Source organism: Haemorhous mexicanus, chromosome 22 (assembly GCF_027477595.1).
Source record: "Haemorhous mexicanus isolate bHaeMex1 chromosome 22, bHaeMex1.pri, whole genome shotgun sequence".
NCBI lineage: Eukaryota > Metazoa > Chordata > Aves > Passeriformes > Fringillidae > Haemorhous > Haemorhous mexicanus.
The window spans coordinates 3,311,005-3,331,556 of record NC_082362.1 but is presented as its reverse complement, the minus strand read 5'-3'; the positions used below and the strand labels follow the sequence as shown (position 1 = coordinate 3,331,556).

General features: G+C 49.0%; 1 protein-coding gene across 8 annotated transcripts in view; it reads left to right on the top strand.

Moving 5' to 3' along the window:
* GTF2IRD1 (GTF2I repeat domain containing 1) overlaps positions 1 to 20,552 on the top strand; it is a 70,673-nt gene that overhangs the window by 32,409 nt on the left and 17,712 nt on the right. For 4 of the 8 annotated variants that reach the window (XM_059865941.1, XM_059865942.1, XM_059865944.1 and 1 more), the window contains exons 7-20: positions 1,018 to 1,107; positions 1,949 to 2,032; positions 3,413 to 3,596; positions 4,784 to 4,809; positions 7,356 to 7,476; positions 9,846 to 9,883; positions 11,545 to 11,625; positions 13,325 to 13,414; positions 13,979 to 14,038; positions 14,521 to 14,586; positions 17,055 to 17,238; positions 18,357 to 18,415; positions 18,588 to 18,653; positions 19,486 to 19,569. In XM_059865941.1, the coding sequence (XP_059721924.1) occupies positions 1,018 to 1,107; positions 1,949 to 2,032; positions 3,413 to 3,596; positions 4,784 to 4,809; positions 7,356 to 7,476; positions 9,846 to 9,883; positions 11,545 to 11,625; positions 13,325 to 13,414; positions 13,979 to 14,038; positions 14,521 to 14,586; positions 17,055 to 17,238; positions 18,357 to 18,415; positions 18,588 to 18,653; positions 19,486 to 19,569 (1,233 nt within the window). The remainder of the gene's footprint in view (positions 1 to 1,017; positions 1,108 to 1,948; positions 2,033 to 3,412; positions 3,597 to 4,783; positions 4,810 to 7,355; positions 7,477 to 9,845; positions 9,884 to 11,544; positions 11,626 to 13,324; positions 13,415 to 13,978; positions 14,039 to 14,520; positions 14,587 to 17,054; positions 17,239 to 18,356; positions 18,416 to 18,587; positions 18,654 to 19,485; positions 19,570 to 20,552) is intronic. The other 4 variants (XM_059865947.1, XM_059865946.1, XM_059865945.1 and 1 more) reach the window with 4 other exon arrangements.

Below are 20,552 nucleotides of genomic sequence, written 5' to 3'. Positions count from 1 at the left end.
GGCAGGGCACACCTCTGGTTTTGCCCCAAGTGGCAGGCACACCTCTGGTTTTTGCCCCAAGTGGCAGGGCACACCTCTGGTTTTGCCCCAAGTGGCAGGCACACCTCTTGTTTTGCCCCAAGTGGCAGGCACACCTCTTGTTTTGCCCCAAGCGGCAGGCACACCTCTGGTTTTGCCCCAAGTGGCAGGGCACACCTCTGGTTTTGCCCCAAGTGGCAGGGTACACCTCTTGTTTTTGCCCCAAGTGGCAGGGCACACCTCTTGTTTTGCCCCAAGTGGCAGGCACACCTCTTGTTTTGCCCCAAGTGGCAGGGCACACCTCTTGTTTTGCCCCAAGCGGCAGGCACACCTCTGGTTTTGCCCCAAGTGGCAGGGCACACCTCTTGTTTTGCCCCAAGTGGCAGGCACACCTCTGGTTTTGCCCCAAGTGGCAGGCACACCTCTGGTTTTGCCCCAAGTGGCAGGCACACCTCTGGTTTTGCCCCAAGTGGCAGGGCACACCTCTTGTTTTGCCCCAAGTGGCAGGCACACCTCTGGTTTTGCCCCAAGTGGCAGGCACACCTCTGGTTTTGCCCCAAGTGGCAGGCACACCTCTGGTTTTGCCCCAAGTGGCAGGCACACCTCTGGTTTTGCCCCAAGTGGCAGGGCACACCTCTGGTTTTGCCCCAAGTGACAGGCACACCTCTGGTTTTGCCCCAAGTGGCAGGCACACCTCTGGTTTTGCCCCAAGTGGCAGGGCACACCTCTGGTTTTGCCCCAAAATGACAGGGGCTGCAGCACCAGGCCAGAAAGGCAGCGAAGGTCAGACAGGCACCAGGCCAGAAAGGCATCCCCCCAAAAGGGAGTGGGGATGGCAGGGGTTGGTCTGGCCAGCACCACAGCAGGTGTGACAGGCCAGGGTGCATGGAGGAGAGACAGAAGGGGTGGCAGGGGGCAGCACTCAGGGTCTTGTTGTGGTGTCTGGAGCATGGATCAGGCTCTCATGAGCCTTTTCTCCTTGTCTCCCCTCTTGTCCAGGACAGAAATCATCAGTCTCCGGAGGTCCCCTGATCCAGAATGTGCACTCATCCAAGCGCATCCTCTTCTCCATCGTCCATGACAAGACAGGTCTGTGTCCTGCTCTAGCACTAAGGCAGCCTTACTGAATTCAAGGTTTCCCCTCACCACATCTTTCCCCAGCAGTCTCCCAGCCCTCCCCATGTTCTGCAGAGACCTGGCAGTGCTGGAGGGATGCATCTCACATTGGAGCCAAGACCTTCCTCTCTGCTCCAGTCCATCCCTGCCATTCCAAGATGCTAGTGGTCCTTGAGCACTGCTGGCTGGCTGAGAATTCCCATCTCTGCTTCCTGCACAGGGACCCAAGGCATGGCTTTGGGAGAGGCTGCTTGCCCCAGCTGCATACAGCACATACCTGCTGAAAACTTGGCATTATTTCCAAATTACTGAAATCCCACTAGTCCCAGTGGGATTCTGCAGCAGTGCCTGGGGAGATCAGCAGTGGGGAAGAGACTGCCATTTCCCCACCTCCACTGCATCCAAGGGAAATGCAGCCTAAAAATCCATGCCTGCCTTAAGTGGAGAAAAAAATATGGGTGGGAAGGCTAGGAAAGAGGAGAAGACAGAAAAGATCCACTTGTGATAGGGCTGTACCTTTCAAGGGTTCATTCCAGGTGGACTTGGCTCTGTCCAAGAGGGTCTTTCATTCCAGGGCTGAGAAATTTTATGGGGTCATTTCTTAGGAATCTGATCTGCACATGCCAAGGAGAGTGCTTAGGTCGGGGTTGGAGAAACCCAGACCTTATCTGCCAGCCTGGCAAAATTCTCTCAGGAGCAGGGAAATAATTTTTAAAGTCTTGTTCCTGCTTCACAGCACTTTGCAGGAGAAAAGTGCATCTGCTGTGTATGAACCATATGGAAGTTTCTTATTTCTTGTATTTTGTTTTGATAGATAAGTGGGACAGTTTTATAAAAGAAACTGAAGACATCAACACCCTTAGGGAGTGCGTGCAAATTCTTTTTAACAGCAGATATGGTGAGTAGGAGTTAATATCCCATTATGCATCTGCAGTGCTTGTGGATTGCATATCATTATATAGCAATCATTTTTGTTCCCTAACACAGCAGCAGAAGCCATATGCTAGAGCTCCCTGCTCTTCCTAACACATTTAGCTCAGCAGCTCCCAGTCTCCTGAAGGTTATGTCAATATTTCTGTTTGGAGCCCCACACCATAGCCAAGGAATTTATAACTGGGCTGTAAAACAGCCCTGTCTGGGAATGTGGCATGCTTTATCATAGCACTTGGGCACCAGGAGTGGTGGCATGTGGCCCTTTTACATACATGTGGCAGGTAAAAAGAAGGTGGTTGTTGTTGCAGCTGCTTTTTTCTCCATCTGCATGGCTTGCCTATGTTTTTGGTGCTCCCTTTGCCATGGGCAGTGCTTTTGGTGTAGCTCATGGGCATTTGGGCAGGTGGATGCTTGGGAAATCACTAGGGGCTGGTGGGTGCTTCAGCTGTGCCATCCCTATCAGGCTGTGTAATTTGTGAGTTACTGATGGGCTGTAGATGTGTGCTGTGTCACCTGTGAGTTGTATATGGGCTTCAGAGAAGCTCTTTAACTTGGGATTTATAGATGTGGTGCTGGAGTGTGTCCAAAAGGTAACAGAGCTTAGGAAGAGTCTGGAGCAGGAGCAGCTGAGGGAGCTGTGGGGGCTCAGCCTGGAGAAAAGGAAGCTCAAGGGGGATCTTCCCACTCCCTACAATTAGCTGAAGGAGGTTGTAGCCAGGTGGGACTCAGTTTCTTCTCCCAGGTGACAAGTGATAGAATTAGAGGAAATTGCTTCAGGCTGCTCCAGGGAAGGTTTAGATTGGACACTGGGGAAAATTTTTTCACTGAAAGGATGGTCGTGCACTGGCACAGGCTGTCCAGGGTAGTGATGGAGTCACCATCCCTTGAAATGTTCAAAAAAGCATATCGACCTGGCACTTGGGGACATGGTCTGGTGAACATGGTGCTGCTGGGTTAACAGCTGGAATCAATCTTAGAGGGTTTTTCCAACATTACCAATTTTATTATTCCACATGCTGTACAGCTTGTGAATCACAGAGCTCACAAACCTGCTTAGGGGGGTCACAAGGAGTTTGGGAATGATATTTGGGCCAGCTCACTCCTGGCTTGAGCATCACTGGGCATGTCTGGGAGTTTTGGAAGACACTTAGCTGTGTTTACTGCTGCTTTCCTTTTTGTCCCATTTCCCATGGGAGAGCTGCTCCTGGGGCTCACTTTCTGGGACAAGCAGAGAAGAGGGCAGAAGGCATTTGCTCTGCTTGAGTTCAAGCCCTCACACCTTTGCTTTAGCTTCGGTAAAAGACAAAGCACTTGTGTAAATGAAAGCCATGTGTTCATCTTGCAGCTGAGGCCTTGGGGTTAGACCACATGGTCCCTGTGCCATACAGGAAGATCGCCTGTGACCCCGAGGCAGTGGAGATCATTGGCATCCCAGACAAAATCCCTTTCAAAAGACCTTGCACCTATGGGGTCCCCAAGCTCAAACGGATCCTGGAGGAGAGGCACAACATCCATTTTGTCATCAAAAGGTGGGTGGCAAGGACAGCAAAAGCAAGTGTATGGCTCAAGGGTGTCAGGGATTTGAGCTGTGCTCCCTCCATGCTCACAGGGTTTGTTTTGACACAAAAAACTCATTTCACCCTCTTTCATAAGATAGCTCTTTCTCTGCAAACCCCTGGTTTTCATCTCTCTCTCCCTTTCTGCAAGGATGTGGCAGAGCTGGCTGTACCATGATGACCCCCAAGCTCTACCACCCTGTTTTAAGTGATCATGGGCACCAAACTTTGCTGGTGCCACCCCAAACATTTGAAACTGGTTACAGCACCTTGAGTGACATTTGGTGGACGGGAGCGATGCCCCTGGGTGGAAGGTGGAACATCCATATTCTCACAGGGACTCCCATCCACCTTGTTTTTCACTGATCACTTGTGCACATCCTCTGTATCTGGTGATGAGACTCTATCACCTACAGGCCAGGCACTGTGTCCAGGTGTCTGTCTTTCCACTGGATAGGAGGAGTGGATTTATTCCTAGTTATCACTGTGCTGTGCAACCCCTCTTTGCTTCTCTGTCAGGAAAATCTGCTCTAGAATACATTGATTTATCCAGTCCCTGCCTGTGCAGCACTTCTGTTGTTCCATTTCTAGAGGTGTGAAACACAGAAAAATCCTGGACAAGGCTCCCAAGGGGGCTAAAATCACCAGCACTGATGGAATTTAGGCATCCTGAAAGGGATTAGCTTTCCTGATGTCAGTTGGTAGAGAAGCCACTTTGTCCTGCTTTGTCCAGGCTGGATCAGGCTGTGGGATTTGGCCTGGACATAGTTTGCTCCTATGAGCAAAGTTGTGGGTAGCACCAAAAGACAATATTCAGGAGACATGGTCAATGGTCTGCATTGGAAATTGAAGATCCAGTAACAGCTACTTTGATCCCACTGTTTCTTTTTGTAAAACCAGCCTCATTTAATAAGTTAAATTAAGACAATGACTTATAAGCAGATTTAGAGGTGCTTTATTTAAAAAGTATATGCCATAAGGCTGCTTGGCTGCACAAGCTAAAAGGCCTTTTTTTAGCTGAAAAATTCATTCAGTATTTTTAGAGAATGAAAAAAAATTACTAGTTTGACTTGGTTTAATGCTGTTCATTAATTAAACCTCCAACTCAGTCATTAGCAGCATCTATTTCTAATTCTTTTTTTTTTTTCCTTCTCTCCTAGGATGTTTGACGAAAGAATTTTTACAGGTATGTTCTCCAAATCCTTTGCTTTATTGCCCACAAAATTGAAAGGTTATCCAGAGAGGCAGAGTTGAAATAATGTCACTGTTAGCAGAGGTAGTGCAGGACACATGCAGTTATGCTCAGTAAGGAGAAGCCTTGTCTGTGCCCTACACCAGGACATGCTGAGATTGCCTTTGCCTGGTATCAGTGCAAGCTCTGTACTCCCCTTAAAAAAATGAGTTTTGAAGGTTTGAGTGAGAATTCCTGGTGTGTGAGGCTGGGCTGGCTCCTGAATCAGGCTGGGCCACAGTAGAGGCAATATCTGTAATTTCAAGAGGAAGAAAATTACTGCTGTGTTCCTCACTGGTAAATTATTCTTTGACTTTCTTTGCTCTGTGTTTTTACTTCTTTTTTCTCTGAGCTGGAGAATCCAGACAAATTCTTTACTGTGAGGGTGGCAAGGCCCTGGCACAGGTTTCCCAGAAAAACTGCAGCTGCCCCATCCCTGGAAGTGTTGAAGGCCAGGCTGGACGGGGCTTGGAGCAATCTGGAGTTGTGGAAGGTGTCCCTGCCCATGGCAGGGAGTGGAACAAGATGGTCTTTAAGGTCTCTTTTGACCCAAACCAATCTGTGATTCCATGATAAATGGTTCTTGGCAGATACAAGGAGACAGGTACCCATGCTGTCAGACTCAACCCACTCTCCAGCAGTGTCCTCATACACACCTGGAATATGGCATCCAGATTGTCTGGGCTTGGCTCACGAGTAAAGACATGTTTTGGGGTGGTGTTTTGTTTTTTTCCCCCTGAGCTGCCAACTGCACATGCTGGTAACTCTCCAGACACCTTCTTCCCAGATATCTCTGCCAGCCAGGTTGTCACTCTTGCCCCACAACAGCCCTAGCACTAAGAGTGCTTCCTGAGCCTGGTGAGGTTGGGGTAACCCAAAACAGGCTGGAGCCACCAGCAGAACCTGGAGAGGGTCCCACCTACATGGGGGATTTCTTTGTCTAAAGCTGGTAATGGCTTTTTTTTCCTCAAGAAAAGGATTTCTTTAAGCTCTACCCCATTCCCAAGGGATGGAGCACTGAGCTGTGTTTTGGGATGTTTGGATTTTCCTTGCAAATGCTTGCATAGTATCTGGGGGAGGCATCATGTACATCTGCACATCAGCTCCAGAACTGTGCTATGGGCCTGTGGATTACGTGGTAGGCAGGTGCAAGTGGATATTTGGAGATGAGGAAGCAAACCCAGTAGAACTGAGGTGGGTGACAGGCCCCACTCTCCTGACAGTTCCCTGCAGGGCTACCAGAAGCAAAACCCATTAAACCTGGCTCTCTGTGGTTTGTGTCAGCACATCAGCTTGTGCAAAAAAAACCTCATCTGCTGAGTCAGGAGGTGCCATTTCTGCAAAGACATTATTTTCTGAGTGGAGCTGTATTTTAAGTTGCCATTTGTGAAGTATACCAAAGCTTCCCCATAAAGTTTTGCTCACCCTTTAATTAAAATACCCACCACTGCTTGGAAACCTATTTTTGTTACTCCCCTGGGTAGCAGCTTCAGGCAGGCTGTGCTGGTGCAAGAACAAGATTTGGTTCATAGAAAGCACAAATTAAAAGGAGCCTTTTGGACTGTCAGTAGATAAATAGTGTTTTTAAGGTTCTGTGTTTCTGCTGATCCTATTGCCAGAGCCCTGCCCTTTCTCACAGGCTGGAACCAAAAGGAGAGTGCCATTAGGTTCCCATGGATGGAATATGTTTTAGAAGGATGAGGATATTGTAATGGTGCTTTGAGACCAGCAAAGGGCCTTTGACAACAGCTGTTTAACAAAACACCTTGTGGTTTCTGCAGCCTCTCAATGTAGTCTCGCTGCCTCCTTGCCCCAGCCCTCATTCTTCCGCTCTTTGCTCACTTCCCTGCTTGATTTTATTTCCTACTCTGCCTTCAGATTATTCTTTCCATCTCCAAGGTCATTGATGAGGCTTCATTTCAGCTCCTTTCAGGCTGCTGAGGAATAGGGAAGGGAGAGAGGAAGTTTTTTTATGGTGGCAGGTTGCTTCTGTCCCTCTCTGTGTCACTGTGACAGAGGTTTCTCCTGCTGCTTGGTGGGCTTGGAGCTGTGAGACAGGGCTGCCTGTGTCTCTGCTACTCTGTTTTGCCAAGCTGGCCTCCAGTGCAGCACATCCCCTCCCTTGGGACAGGGCTCTCCCCTCTTTGGGGCTTTCTTCTAGAGCAGTAGGATATTTCTGGCTTTTCTGACCTTAGTCCTTACCTCCTGGAACCCTTATCCTCTCAGCCTGCCCTTTCTGGAGATGCTCTTTTCTGGCAGGGCTTCCCAGCACACACATTGTTATGGAGAGGTTTAAGCAAATATCCTGCTAATATTTTAACATGTGAACCCAGTGGAATCACACCCTTGTCTTTGAAAGCAGGTGACATTTGAAAACCTGCTCCCCTACCCTGACCTCAGCTCTGGGACTAGGAGGGGACCAAGCTGCAACATTGGCACCTCCAGTTGCTAATCCTGGTTTTGCTTTTCTCCCAAAATCCACCACGCACACCTGGCAACAGGAAGCAAATTTACCAAAGATCCAACCAAGCTGGAGCCCTCCAGCCCTCCCCGGGAGATCTCCCCTGAGCCTCACCGTGGGGCCACGCTGGAACTGGGGGGGACCTCTCAGGCCAACAGCAGGTAAGTGGGACTCCTGTCCTATTCCCTGTAAAGTGACATCCCTCAGAGAGTTATTAGTGTGCACAGCAGGTTACTGGTGTGTTCATCAGCAATGTCCAGTGGGTGCAGGAGGGTGCCATGAGTGTGATTCAGTAAGCTGGAGCATCAGGGAGATGTTGTAAGTCCATAATGGGAAGGTGAGTGGCTAAACTGGTGCTGCTTTCCTACCTCCCTAAAATCCCACTGCAATGGGGTAGTCAGTTAGTCAGCACAGGAGGAGGCCAAGCAGCCCCATCTTTTTGCAAGCCAAAAGTTTGGAATCATTAATTTTGAGCAAAACTGATTAAATGAGGGCCATGTTTGGGATTATCTGCTGGAACTGTCTCTGGTGTTAATGCATGACCTAAAGGATTTACCCTCAGCCCACACTGTAACAACATCCTGCTAATTAAGTGTTGCTTGTTTAGAAAGCTCACAAGGAGCCTAACATTTAATAAAGGTGGAGTTATACAGTCCAGCAGGACAGGAGATGTTTTATGAGAGTACTTTCTGTTACAACTGTGCCATGAGCTAGACAGGTCCAAAACATGCTGGCAGCATCTGTGGAGCATATACCACATAGCATACAGCTTTCCAAGCCAGACTGGGAGATCCAGGAGGTGTTTGTCTCTTTATAGCCCAGTTTCCTTCATTCTTAATTCAGTGGAAGCAAGGTGTAATTTAGTCTTTAAAATCACTTTAAGGAAGAGAGGGAGCAGTTTATAGCATTATGAACTGCTATAAGACAAGGAACCTTTTCCCAGCCTTGCTTCACACAAATGGAGTAAAGAGAGCTCCTCATCTTCTCTGGCACAAAGCCTCACTGCCCAGCACTGAGAGCTCCACCAGCTGGGCTTCAGACAGAGCTGTGTGGTTGCTGTGCAGGTCAGGATGGGGAAATAAGGTAGCTTGTCCCATCCATGACATCTCCTGGGTTCCTCTCCTTTCTTGGCTCTTTGGTGACATGAACCTGTGACAGGTTGGAGTCTCTTCTGGTTCTCCCCAGTGCTGTTTCAGGTTTGCTCCCTTGGATGTGGCTGCTGCATGCCCCTAAAGCCTGTCTGGTTCAGCAGAACCTCAATGAGTGAGCCTGGCAATAAGAAATAACAAAACTTTGGAGGGCATAGACCTCTTGAGCTGCCCAGTGAGCAGGGCTGGCATTTGTCTCCAGCTTTCTGGGTATCTTCAGTTTCAAAGGAGGGTTTGTGGGAGATGGGTTTTCTTTTCTTTCTGCAAATGAGGAACCTCTGTGCCTCAGTAGGAGTGTGTCCATAGAAATGGGCCCCCCAGGTCAGAGTTCTGCTCCAGGGAAAGTGCAGTGTCCAGTGCTCCAGGAGAAGGGCCAGACACTGTGAGGTGTAATGCACTCCCCAGAGAAGCCCTCCCCCCAGATTTCCTTGGTGAAGGGTTTGCTTTGACCTGAAGTGAGAGAGTTTGAAACCCTTCCCTAGGCTCCCAGGTAGTATATATGCCTTCTAGACCAATGACCCCTTTTGCCTGTCCACACTTAGGAAGAACATTTCAAGAGCACTCATGGCTTGTTTAGTGGTTTGTTCTGGTGATGCTCCTGAGTGGGTTTAGGCAAGTGAGAAGTGCTTTTGAACATCCCTCCTGAGCCAATAGGCACTGGCTCAGAAGGATTTTCCCTCCCCCTGAAGGACCAGCATTGGGAAGGAGTGCTTTTTCCAGAGTGCTTCTTTAGGTCCCTTACTGCCAAAGAGCTGTGGTTGTCCTTGTTCAAGAGAGAGGCAGGAAAGCACATGCATCCTGGGAATGCAAAATAATCTCATTTGGATGCAGAACAACTTGTGTAAACTCCTGAGCATGTGAAGTTAACTGTAGATGGGAATTTGGGATAGTGCCCAGTTTTTAGTGAAGAAAAGCTTTGAACAGAATAAATATTTACCAATTCAATTGATATTTCCTTTCTCCCTAGTTTTTACTTCCATGAGTAAACACACTGTAGTAATACTTATGCACTGCTCTCTGTCACAAAGGGATGGAGCCAACCAAGTTTTGGGCTGAAAAACAACTTCTCTTGTTTTCAGGAGCTCTCTGCTGCAGTTCCATCCCTGGGTGTCTAGAGGCAAGGCAAGGGTGCAGGACCAGGGTGGGTTTGAGAGCAAGGCTTATTTCCAGAGAGGCTCACAGACCTTGCAGCCATGGATGCTCTGCCACTGCTGGGGCTGTGGGTGTGGTGGCCCTGGGGGCCCCTCTGTAGCTCCTGCAGCCCTATGTGATGCCAGGCAGCTTTTCTCCCTCCTGCCAGGGTCAGTTCACACACCACTGGGTTTTAAGCTCTCTCTTTTCTTACACCATGACCACCTTTCCTGTCTGCCTTTCCCTTTCAGGTCTGAGAAGTGTAATGTTTCTGAAGGCTGTGAACCAGGTGAGAAATAATTCATTTTCTCTTGCAAGACAGTGTTATGGGGGGCACTCTAGAGAAAGATGCCTGCAAAGTAACTTGAATGTTTAGTTGCCTGATTGCACCACAGTGCAGTTCTCCAAGGACTTTATCCCCATCTGATTGATGCAGAGAGGAGGGCTCTTACCCTCTGACCCTCCTGCTAGGGTCTAAAAATGCACAAATTAAAATAATGAGACTTAAGCATGTGCTTAAATGCAAAGCTAAGGGAAGTCTTCACTCTCTGAATTCCTTTGAAACCCACCAGTGAGAAGTCAACAGTGTTGGTATCCTGAGCACCATGAATGAAAAGGAAGTGCTTTTCCACAGATTGAGGGGCTTGGACCCATTGAAACACCACACCAGGCCATGCTGTCTTTCCTTTCCAAGCTGCAAGCTGGGACTCAGTGCCTTGGAGTCGATCTGTCCCACCCAAAGTGAGGAAATTTATCTTGAGGGAAGAGGAAGCTGGGCTGAGGACTGTGGGCAGCCTCTTCCTGGGACAGCCTGCTCCTGGGGCAGCTGGTCAGCAGAGGCTTTCATCTGCTGGGGTTGAAACCACACTGAATTTCACCAGGGTTCAGCTGGTCTCATCTTGGTGTGATGCAGCTTCAGTCAGAATAGGGGCAAGTTCCAGGCATGACTTGGGGAGCATTAAAATTGCTAGGAGCCACCCACTGGAGACAGTTCATCTGGTGTCTCCACCAATGCCCATTGGTGGCCCAGTTCATTTTAAGTGAAGAAAGCCAGGAAATGAGCATTTCACAAGACCCAGCTGCCAGTTTGTGGGCACCAACAGCTCCTCCAGCCAGGCTGTTTGCAGAAGCCATGCCCACAGGTGTCCCTTTGGGTACCTGCATGCCATTTGGGCTTGATGCTGCTGGGCCACTTGACTGAAGCCTTGTTGTTGTGGCAAGCTCAGCTGGTACTGAAGTGACAGCTGGCCACTGCCCTGGTGCTGTGTTGGGCAGATTGCTGGATCCTGTTGGTGGCTGCCTTCCTGTCAGAACGCAGGACATGGCTCTGGCTGCCCTGGAGGACTCGAGACCCTGGCAGGGGGCTCAGAGACCTTGGCACGGAGTCAGAAACCCCTGTGCCTTTGATTTTAGCCCTTGGAATCAATTACCAACTTTGGGTGAAGAGTTACAAGCCACAAGGGTTTGAGTAGAATGGCAGTGAATTTATCACCATGTGAAAATGTAGAATTTTGGGGATTTAGAATGAGGGTTCAAGAGGCAAGATGGAGGAATCTGGGCATGTCCTGACCCTCTTCTCCTTCTTCTTCTTGTCCTCCATCTTCTGCTGTGATGGTGGCACTTTTGGATGGGTTTAGAGTAGAGACAGACTGTCTAACATAGGTGATAGGTATTGGAAAATTATTGTAAATAAAGTACACATAGTTTTTAGTATAAAAAAATAACACTGCCCTGAGGGTGTCAGTGTGCCTCAACCCGACCTGCCAGACAGACCCCAGCGGGTCAGAGAAAGAATGGAGTAGATAAGAAAAAATAAACAACCTTGAGAACCAGAGCTGAGGAATCCTGTCTTCTTCTTTGGTCTCGGGGCTGGGAAAAAGAGATTTTCTAACACCTCGGGGTCATCTCGACAGCAGAGACCTCGTCACCTTCCCTTGCCTTTCCCCATAGGTACCTCAGGAGAGCTAGGTGGGATCAGGCAGATCAAAATCGAACCAGACGAGCTGAACATCATCCAGATCACCGTACCAGGTAGCTGCTGGGGTACCTCTGTGTGCAGTGCAGGTCATGTTTCAGCATCATGTTTCAGCATTTTGCTTCAAGAAGAGGCATTTGCAGGGTATTTCCCAGCATGTAAGGTTCCCTCACATAGCTGCAATGGTCTTCCTTAGCTGGCATAGGAACATAGTGAGGTTTCCTGGGAGCATTGGAAGGTGTTTTAGGGCTCTTTGTTGTTTTTCTCTCTCCTTCATTGCTTTCCTATCTTGCCTTTCCCCTGGAGAAAGCGAGCCTGGTTTGCTGCTTTGCTTCATGTGGAGGATCCCAGGTATTGAGTACAGGATGCTTTTGAAGAGGTCCTTCATTTAGAAAACCAGCCTGGTTTTGAAGAGTTCATAAACACTACTAGTAGGCAGGTCTAATAGTAGGCAGGCTTAATATTCAGCACATGCTAAAAATGTGTTGGAATTGTTGACACTGATGAGGGAAATTGCCCAGAGAGGTCAGTGACAATGGGTTGTGATGGAGATGACATGCTTAACGGGCAGCTGGGAGAGTCAGTTTTTCACTTACCTGTCCTGGACAGTGCAGTAAATGGTAGGATGGTCCTCAGGGTTTAGTGAATGGATTGTTAGCAGTTTGCATTTTCAGTGTGCTTTACAACCATTAATTAATAAGCTCCACAGAATGAGGGCAGCAACAGAACTCTTAACACACCTGAGGGTGAGTGATTCTGGGGACAGCAGTGGCACCAGGCCCCACCACACCAGTGCAATCTCTGTTGCACCCAAATTGTAGCAGTGCCCTTAGTAAGGTGATAGTTGAGGAGTCACTCCAGGATTGGTGTAGAATAGGCTTATCTAGGGTTACTAGAGGGAAGGGAGAAGGACCAAGGTATAGTGGTAGATCAAACATTTTCTTTTTCAACTTGGCAGCTAATGGAAGAGAAGAAAGTTGATACATGGTAAGCTGGAGGTCCATGGGAGGAGTGGGAAGAATTACCACTTGTCCAGTGCCAGGGAGATCATACCTCAAGTCCAGAGTCCACCTTTTCTTGCCTTATTTGAAGATCGAGTTGAATCAGAGGGAATACAGCTGAAGGCAAGGAGGAGGAGTAATAGAAAAGAGGTGCTCACCTACAGGGAGAAATTGGTGAAACTGGGATTATTTATCCTGTGAGGTCAGAAGCAACCTGATTGAAGCATATAAACTAGTTGAAACTTCGTTTAAAGCTGAATTTGGGTGGATCTTTGAGGATATTGGACAGCGTAGCACTTGGGGAGACAAGTTTAATGTAAAGGAAACCAAATGAGGGTTGATTTTGTTGAGAAAGACAGCATTAGTGGAACCCTTTCCTACCCCATGTAGTAGCTAAATCAAGCAGCATCAGCTTTTTAAGTCAAAATTGAGTGTCTAGATGGAATTAAGCCATTTATTAAGTAAATAATTTGAACCAGTTTTGCTCTTCACCTTCTGTGGAGGTTAGGAAGAGATTTTTGCTTCTTTCCCTCAGACCAAGAGGTCAGGTCTGTGTCAGGGGTGAGCTCTGGGTGGTTCTGGGAGGAAGAAGGCAGATGCATCCCCAGAGCATCTTCTGGTGATATGTGGGACTCCTGGGAGTGGGGGGCCATTTGCTCAGTCCCTGCTGATGGCTGGGACCCTCTGAAGGCTGTTTTGGGGACAGTGTCTCGCTGGTGTCAGAACAAAAGGTGCCCTGGGTTTTTGTCCGCAGACCGATCCCCTGCCTCAGTGGAGATGCATGACCCAGTGCCCACGCACGTGGCCTCTGAGGAATCAAGATACATCCTGGAAACAGGAGCAGGTACCAGAAGTGAAGCATCTGGGAGACTGCAGGGTAGGAGGGATGTTCATGCAAGTGTCAGAAATGAGTAAACACCATTCATGATCCAAAAAGGTAGAGTTTGAGACCCAGTTCCAGAGTCCTGGCCTCAGTGAGGCCAGCTGGGAGCTCTGACAGACTAACTGGTGGGTTTTCTGCATAAACTGGTGGGTTTCCTGGCACTGCTGCTCCTTCCCATCCCCTCTTCAGCTCCAGCATCCTGCAAACCCAAGCCCCTTTGCCCAGTGCACCCCTGGAATTTACCTGGTGGATGTATGCTGGCTCTGTGGCTGCCCTTGCTCCTGCTGGGTCTCTCCTCTCCCAGGGAGCCCATGCCAAAGGGTGGGCAGCCCTCCTGTATGGGAGCACTGGGTTTATCCTGCCAATGCAGCTCTTGGCATGCTGGTACCTGCCCAGCCTCTGCTGGGACACTTGCTCAGAGCTTAGTGAGGGGAGGGAGCAGTTAAGTGGCTGCAGGCCACCTGGAGAACTCCTACTCATGTCTTGTCTGGCTTTGCTGCTGCTAACCCTCTTCTTCCTTGGCAGAGACAGAGAAGGGGTCCAGTGAGGAGTCTCGACACGAAGAAAAGCAGATGGAGGGATCAGGTGAGTGTTTGGTGAACTCTGAGCATCATTGCAGGTTTTTAGAAGGATAGATGCACACAGATGAATTTTAGGTTGGGTTTTGTGAGCTTCCTATGTTATCAGCAAAGCCTTTAGCTCTTTAGTTTAGCTTTTAGCCTTTAGCCTCCAAAACCTCTGCCACAGAAGGGCACCATTGTGTTCCTGGGCTCTGTCCTCTCCTCTTGTGCTTCAATTTACTTTTCCTTTTTTTTTTTTTTTTTTTTTTTTGCTCCTGACTGCTAGCATGGCTCAGTAGCAGGTGCATCCTTGCCCTTCCTTGTTAGGAGATCAGTTTGGGGGCTGCTGTCAGAGGACTAGCACTGAATTGAGGGCATGGAGAGTGAATGGCTGTCTCTGGCAGAGGTCAGGCAGGGGCTGCTCACCTGCACAGTGCTTGCCCTGGAAGCAGCTGGTTGCTCAGAGCATTTCTCTGTATTGTTGTTTGTTTTTTGATTTTTTTGCAGATGGTATAGGGGACATTTTAAGTCATTTGAGGAAACAAGTTGAAATTTTGTTCAACTCACGATACGGTAAGATGGTCATTAACACATGTTCATCATGCCAGCTGCTGGCTTTGTCACCAGCCATTTCCAAACCAGCAGCTGAGTGAAGGTGCAATCTGATTTGTTCATCTGCTGTCTGCGGGGTTCACAAATGCCTTTGAAACCTCCTTCAGCCTTGTTATTGCAGCTCTTCCCCTTGATTTCCTTAAAGTTGTTTCACTGGCTGCAGCCCAGGAATTGCTGCCTTCATCTTGCAGAGGGAAGGTCCAAAGTGGTTCCCCCATCACTTGTTTGAAGTCTCAGAGTGTTTTCCACCCACAATGATCATTGCATGGCTTAGGAAAGCTGGTGGCACCTTGCTGGTGGGAGCTGGCACTCAGCATGCTCGGCTCACCTCTGCTTAGAGAGGTTATTTGAGAAGAAATACAAGCAAGGTCACACGTGCATTTTTGAGAGCTGGCACACAGTTTTTGCTCCCAGGAGATGTGGCTCTGCCTGACAATCCTTAAAAGCCAGGGGCACAGCTGAGCTGGTAGAGCTCATTGTGAGCAGGGAAAGGAGATGAGCCAGGATGCTCTCAGGCAGGGCTGGGCACTGGGGATGCAGCTGGAACAGCCATTGGAGCCATGGCTCCCAGTGCTCCCCATGTTACTACAGTAACAGGCTGGGAATCATCATCCCCACTGATGAGGTGGGATTTTAACCTTATGGTTTGACACTGGCCAAACACCAGTACCCACAAAAGTTGCTTGTTTACTTTTTTCTGTTACAGTTGGGCAGAGGAAAAGGGAAAAAAATTAACAAAGGGGTCATGAGTTGAGATGAGGACTGGGAGAAAACACTCTAAAGGCAAAACAGATTCAAATGTAAAGGTATAAAGTAAATTTATTATTAACAGAGTCAGAGGAGGATAATGAGAAGTAACACAAGCCTTTAAAACATCTTTTTTGCCCCCCAGCCCCTCCGTCCTTCCCACCAACAGTGCAGGGAGACAGGGCATGGGGGTCTGGGTCAGTTTGTCATTCGAGATCTTTTTCTGTTCGCTCAGGGAAAGGAGTCTTTTATCTGCTGTGCTCTGGGGTCCCTCCCACGGGCAAACAGTCTTCCCAAAGCTGCTGTGGCATGGGTCACTCATCCACAGGCTGCAGTCTTTTAAGGCTAGGCTGTTCTAGCTTGGAAGCAAGGGCCCTCTCTCTCTATTTGGGTTTCCCACTGGATCACAGCTTTCTTGGCATCCACCCATTCCAGCGTGAGCACTTTTCTCACGGGCTGAGAGTGGATCTCTGCATCCCCCATAGACTCCATGCCTTACAGGGGTTCAGTTTGTTTTACCACAGTCCTTACCACAGCTTGCAGAGGAGCCTCAGCTCTGATGCTTAGAGCACCTCCTCCCCCTCTTTCTTTTCCACTGTCCTTGCTGCTGCCATGTTGTTTTCTCTCACATGTCCTCACATCCTCCTTTTCTTTGACAAGAAGAAAAACTGCTGCTTGTAGGTACTATTACCTACAAGTTCCACTAATTCAAAGTTTTCTGCAAGATTCCCCCCAAGTGCCAAGAAGTTGATTTTGTCCCAGTTCCACAGTGGGGAATGGCCCACCACATTTTCACTGTCAGCCACGTGTCCCTGCTGCATGGCGCGGGCGGTGCCCGCCGCAGCGCTGGCGCTAACGCCTCTCTTCATGCAGAGCACTGGGGAGGCAAAGCTGCCACTGCTGCCCCTGCCCTTCTCACCTGTGGCATGGCTGCTAGGCAGGCATGGCTCACCACAGGCCTCTCCAAGGTGTCAGCAGCCACAGCAGCCACGGTGCCTCCCCACTCCTGGGGAAAACCTGCACATGGTCTGTTTTGATTTTCTTCTTAAATGTGTCATCACAGAGGCATTACCAACCTCTCTAACTGACCCCACAGCACGTCCATCTTCAGAGCCATCTGAGGTTGGCTCTGTCTGATATGTTGGAAGCTTCTAGCAGCTTCTCAAAGAAGCCACTTCTGTGGCCTTCCCCTGCTGTCAAAAACCAGGCTGTGCCAAGTCAACACAAACCTGTTTTTTCATCTATCCAAATTTCAAATAGCACTGCTTGGCGTTGGCTGTTTTGTTGCTTTTGGCAGTACTTGGCAGAGCAAGGGGACTCCTCACCATTCTGGGCTGCACAGGCTGATGGGGCACCCCCAGGCACATTCCCTGTCTCCTCCCTTAGCAGAGGGTTTTCCATGGGGGTCTGGATGTGGGCTTCCATTGTGTTGTGGAGAGATGCTTGCAGCCTTTATAGGAAGGCAGACTGTAATAATGAAGCAGATGCAAAAGCCAGCTCCAGGTGGCTGCATGGCTCTGTCCCTCATCTCATGTCTGCCAGTGTCAGGCACATCCCCACGAGGCACAGAGTGACCACAAACTCCCCAAAAACCTCTTGAATCCCTCCAGCAACATACCATGCTGCTGTTACTTAAAACTGACCGAGGTCCAGCAAACTAATGAGATTGGGTCCCCATGCAGCGAAAGCCATAGGAATATCAGAGCCAGTCAAAGTCCCCTACTCCAAGTTCCTGATGTACCCTGAGGACCTGTTTGTTGTGGGCTTGCCAGAAGGCATCCTGCTGCGCCGCCCCAACTGCTTCGGGATTGCAAAGCTGAAGAAGATCCTGCAAGCGAGCAACAACATCCAGTTTGTCATTAAAAGGTAAGGAGGGTGGGCTGGCTGTGCCTTGGGGAGGATGTTTGTGCTCAGCTCCTGCTGCTCATGGGAAGCACCCATGACTTGATCACCTTAAATAAATTTGCTTGAGTAGAAGCAGACAAGGGTTGTTGCCTTCTTGGAGCCATCTGTGGGAGGCAGCAATGGTGTTGTCATCTGTCCCTTCATGTCTTTTGGGGTTTTAACCTGCTTTTGCAAAGGTTTGGCCACCTCAGCACGGATGGGTGAAGAGGCCTTTAAACTTCAGTGTGCCCTGATGTGGAGCAAGGACAGCTGCTGGGAGCCCTGGAAGGTTTTCCTACAGGAAGTGGTTCCAGCTGAGGTCCAGATGTGCATATGTGCACATGGGATGCTGCAGACATGAGAAAAGATGACAGCCCTGTGCTGGGGAGCCATAAGAACTGTGGGAGGGCTCTGAAAAGCCACAACCAATGTAATGCAAGAGCATTGCCCTGATAGACAGAACAGATCCAGCAGAGACAGATTTCAAGATGTCTTGGGTATTTTGGGGGCAGTTTCTCACCCAAATACTGGCACAACCAATACTGCAGATGACTGAAACAGAAAATAAATATTGGGAGAATGAAGATTTTGTGGTGTCAGAACAGCAGCTCTCAGGTCAGCCCAATCACATTTTGGGGTTTCCTCCTGTCATGATCTCAGATTCATTTCTTTGTGACACAGCTTCAGTGCCCCTTGTTTATAAGACCTACTATCACCTCACTATGCAGCTAATTTGGGATTAGGTACCCAAATGGCAATTTTTGGGGTCAATTTTATGTTGAAAGAAGCACAGTTTCTCCCATCCCTAAGAAATGTTCTGGGCCATATCCACTAAAAGTCTAGCTGCTGACTTAAGCTGCTCAGTCATCACCTACTTAATCTCATCCCGAGGAGTGACACATCAGCTCATTAAAGAACCTGTCAGCATGAAAACTATGTCCAGAGTTCTCCTGCTGGGTTGCAGGAGCTTCTAAATAGCATTAGCCAGACAGAGTGAATGGTTTGGGGCTGTAGGAGTGGTGTCCTGGTGATGCTGGAGCAGCAGTTTGTCCCTGGCAGGGAGGTCACTCACATGCCTTCTGCTTCTCCCTGTTTTCCAGACCGGAGCTGCTGGCGGAGGGCGTAAAGGAGTCGGTGTCAGACAGCCCAGCAGCCAAAGGTAGGCTGAAAGACACCCAGCAGCTGGGCTGTTAAGGTCTAGGTAGGAGAGGAGTGAGAGTGGTTTCCTACAGCCTTCCCTCCCCACCTTGTTTTTTGGCTGGAAACCCCCTCCCATGCATCCCCCTTGGCAGCGCTGTGATTCCTAATTCCTCTTGTGTCCCCTGTCTCAGCCGCCGACGAGAGGGACTCGAGCGAGGCGCTGCTGGAGGACGCTGTGAAGAGACAGGGCTTCCAAGGTGTGGGGCTGGAGACACCTGGGGCTGAGGCACAGCCCCTGGCCTGCTCTGGGGGCTGCATGGGACAGACGTGGGGAGGGAGTGCTGCAGGTGTTGGGGCTCGGGGGGTTGGCAGAGGAGCAAGACAAGGCTGGGAAGAAGGAGAGAAGGAAGTGGGATGAGAGAATGGAAAGCACAGGCAGCTAGAAGACAAGATGAACAGCCAGGACAGGCAGTCCCACAGGTCTAAGGAGAGGTTTGAAGTGCTCTGCATGGTGCCCTAATTAAGCAGCTTGGCTTATCTCCCTGTCTGACCTTGTGAGATGCATAATTAAGTTTCCAAGCCTAGGGGTTTGCCTTTTCTGGGGCTTTTTCCACCTGTGTGATGTTTGTATAAATGCCACTGGAGTTTAGCTGGCAGTAGCATGGTGGCTCCCTTGGGGGACAGAGTGGTGGGGAGACGCCTGTGGGATGGACAGGCAAGTCCTACCCTGCTCAGGCATCTCTTCTCGGGCCCTGGGGGCCCGTGAGGGTTTGCACAAGGATGGAGAGCTTTTTCAAAGCCTTTGGTTTCTCTGAGAGGCTTTGGAGTGTGTTATATTTTAATGCCAGTAATTATCACAACTGAATCTTCGATTTCACGTGGCTTTTATTCTTAGCAAACAGGCGAGGGAAAAATAACCCAACATATTTCTGTTTAGATTATTTTTAAGGACTTTGAATGACCCACTCCACAGATTAGCTAATTGCAAGATAAGGGCTTTCCTATAATTAGAAAATGGCATTACTTAAAAGTCATAGAGTGCCTTTTAATATACCAGCAGAAATCTATAATTGTTTCTTTATTTTACAGAAAATTATGATGCCAGGCTTTCCAGAATAGACATTGCTAATACGCTGCGGGAACAAGTCCAGGACCTGTTCAATAAGAAATATGGTGAGAAACCAGGCTTGTTTTATTCCCCCCCTTACTCCCTCCTAATTTTTTGCTTTTTATCTCTCCTTTATGCTCCTGATTCCTTCTTGCCAAGTACTTCTCTCATCTCCCCCTTGAGCTGCTGGTACTTAGGAGGGCCAGGAGGGAATGGCAGGTCTGGCATTTGGCCCTGTTTGCTGCAGGAGCTGTGGGAGGTTGGGAAGGAAATAGGAGCAGGCCATAGTGAGCACTGGGGGACAGGAAAATGCTGCTCCTCCTGTTCCTAGAGCAGGGAAATGCTATTATCCCCATGCTGAGGTTTAGGAATGTTATACCCCAGCTTAGTGTTCCCACTGAAGCATTGCAAACCATGCACTGCTCATTCACTTGTCCTTCCCCCTCTCCCTCCCCTTGCTGTGGGTTGGAGGGGAGACTTGGAGGCACAGAGAGTAAAAATCACCTATTGAGATATGAGTTTGCTAGAAACAGCCATGGAATAAGAAAATAAACAGTAACAGCAACAATATCAATAACAGAGGGAACCAGCTCTACCTGACCACTCCCTCTGCCACACACACTTGACCAGAAAGGACCTCTTCCCTCATTCCTGGAAAATGATGTGAGGTGATATAGAATAAGCTCTAGGTCCTAGCCTTGCCCTCTCCTGGCTACTGCAAAAATTAACCCTGTCCTGGCCAGAATCCCTTATTCTATACCGCTTACATCGTGCCAAAATTCTACACTTTCCAACTATATATATGTATTTGTGTGTGTGTATCCACAAGCACAGATATCATTTCTGTAGTCACTGCCATCCCTCCAAGATGTTTCTTGAGTTCATTTAGTCCATGATTGTGGATTTTATCCATCTCAGAGGTCTTCCACTGGGTTGCTGTGCTTTTGACTGGTTGCTGCATCACCAGCTCATGGCCAATCCTCATTGGCCATGGCAGTTATGGGCAGTGTCACTCAGCAACCAGTATTACACAGTTCAACATTACAAA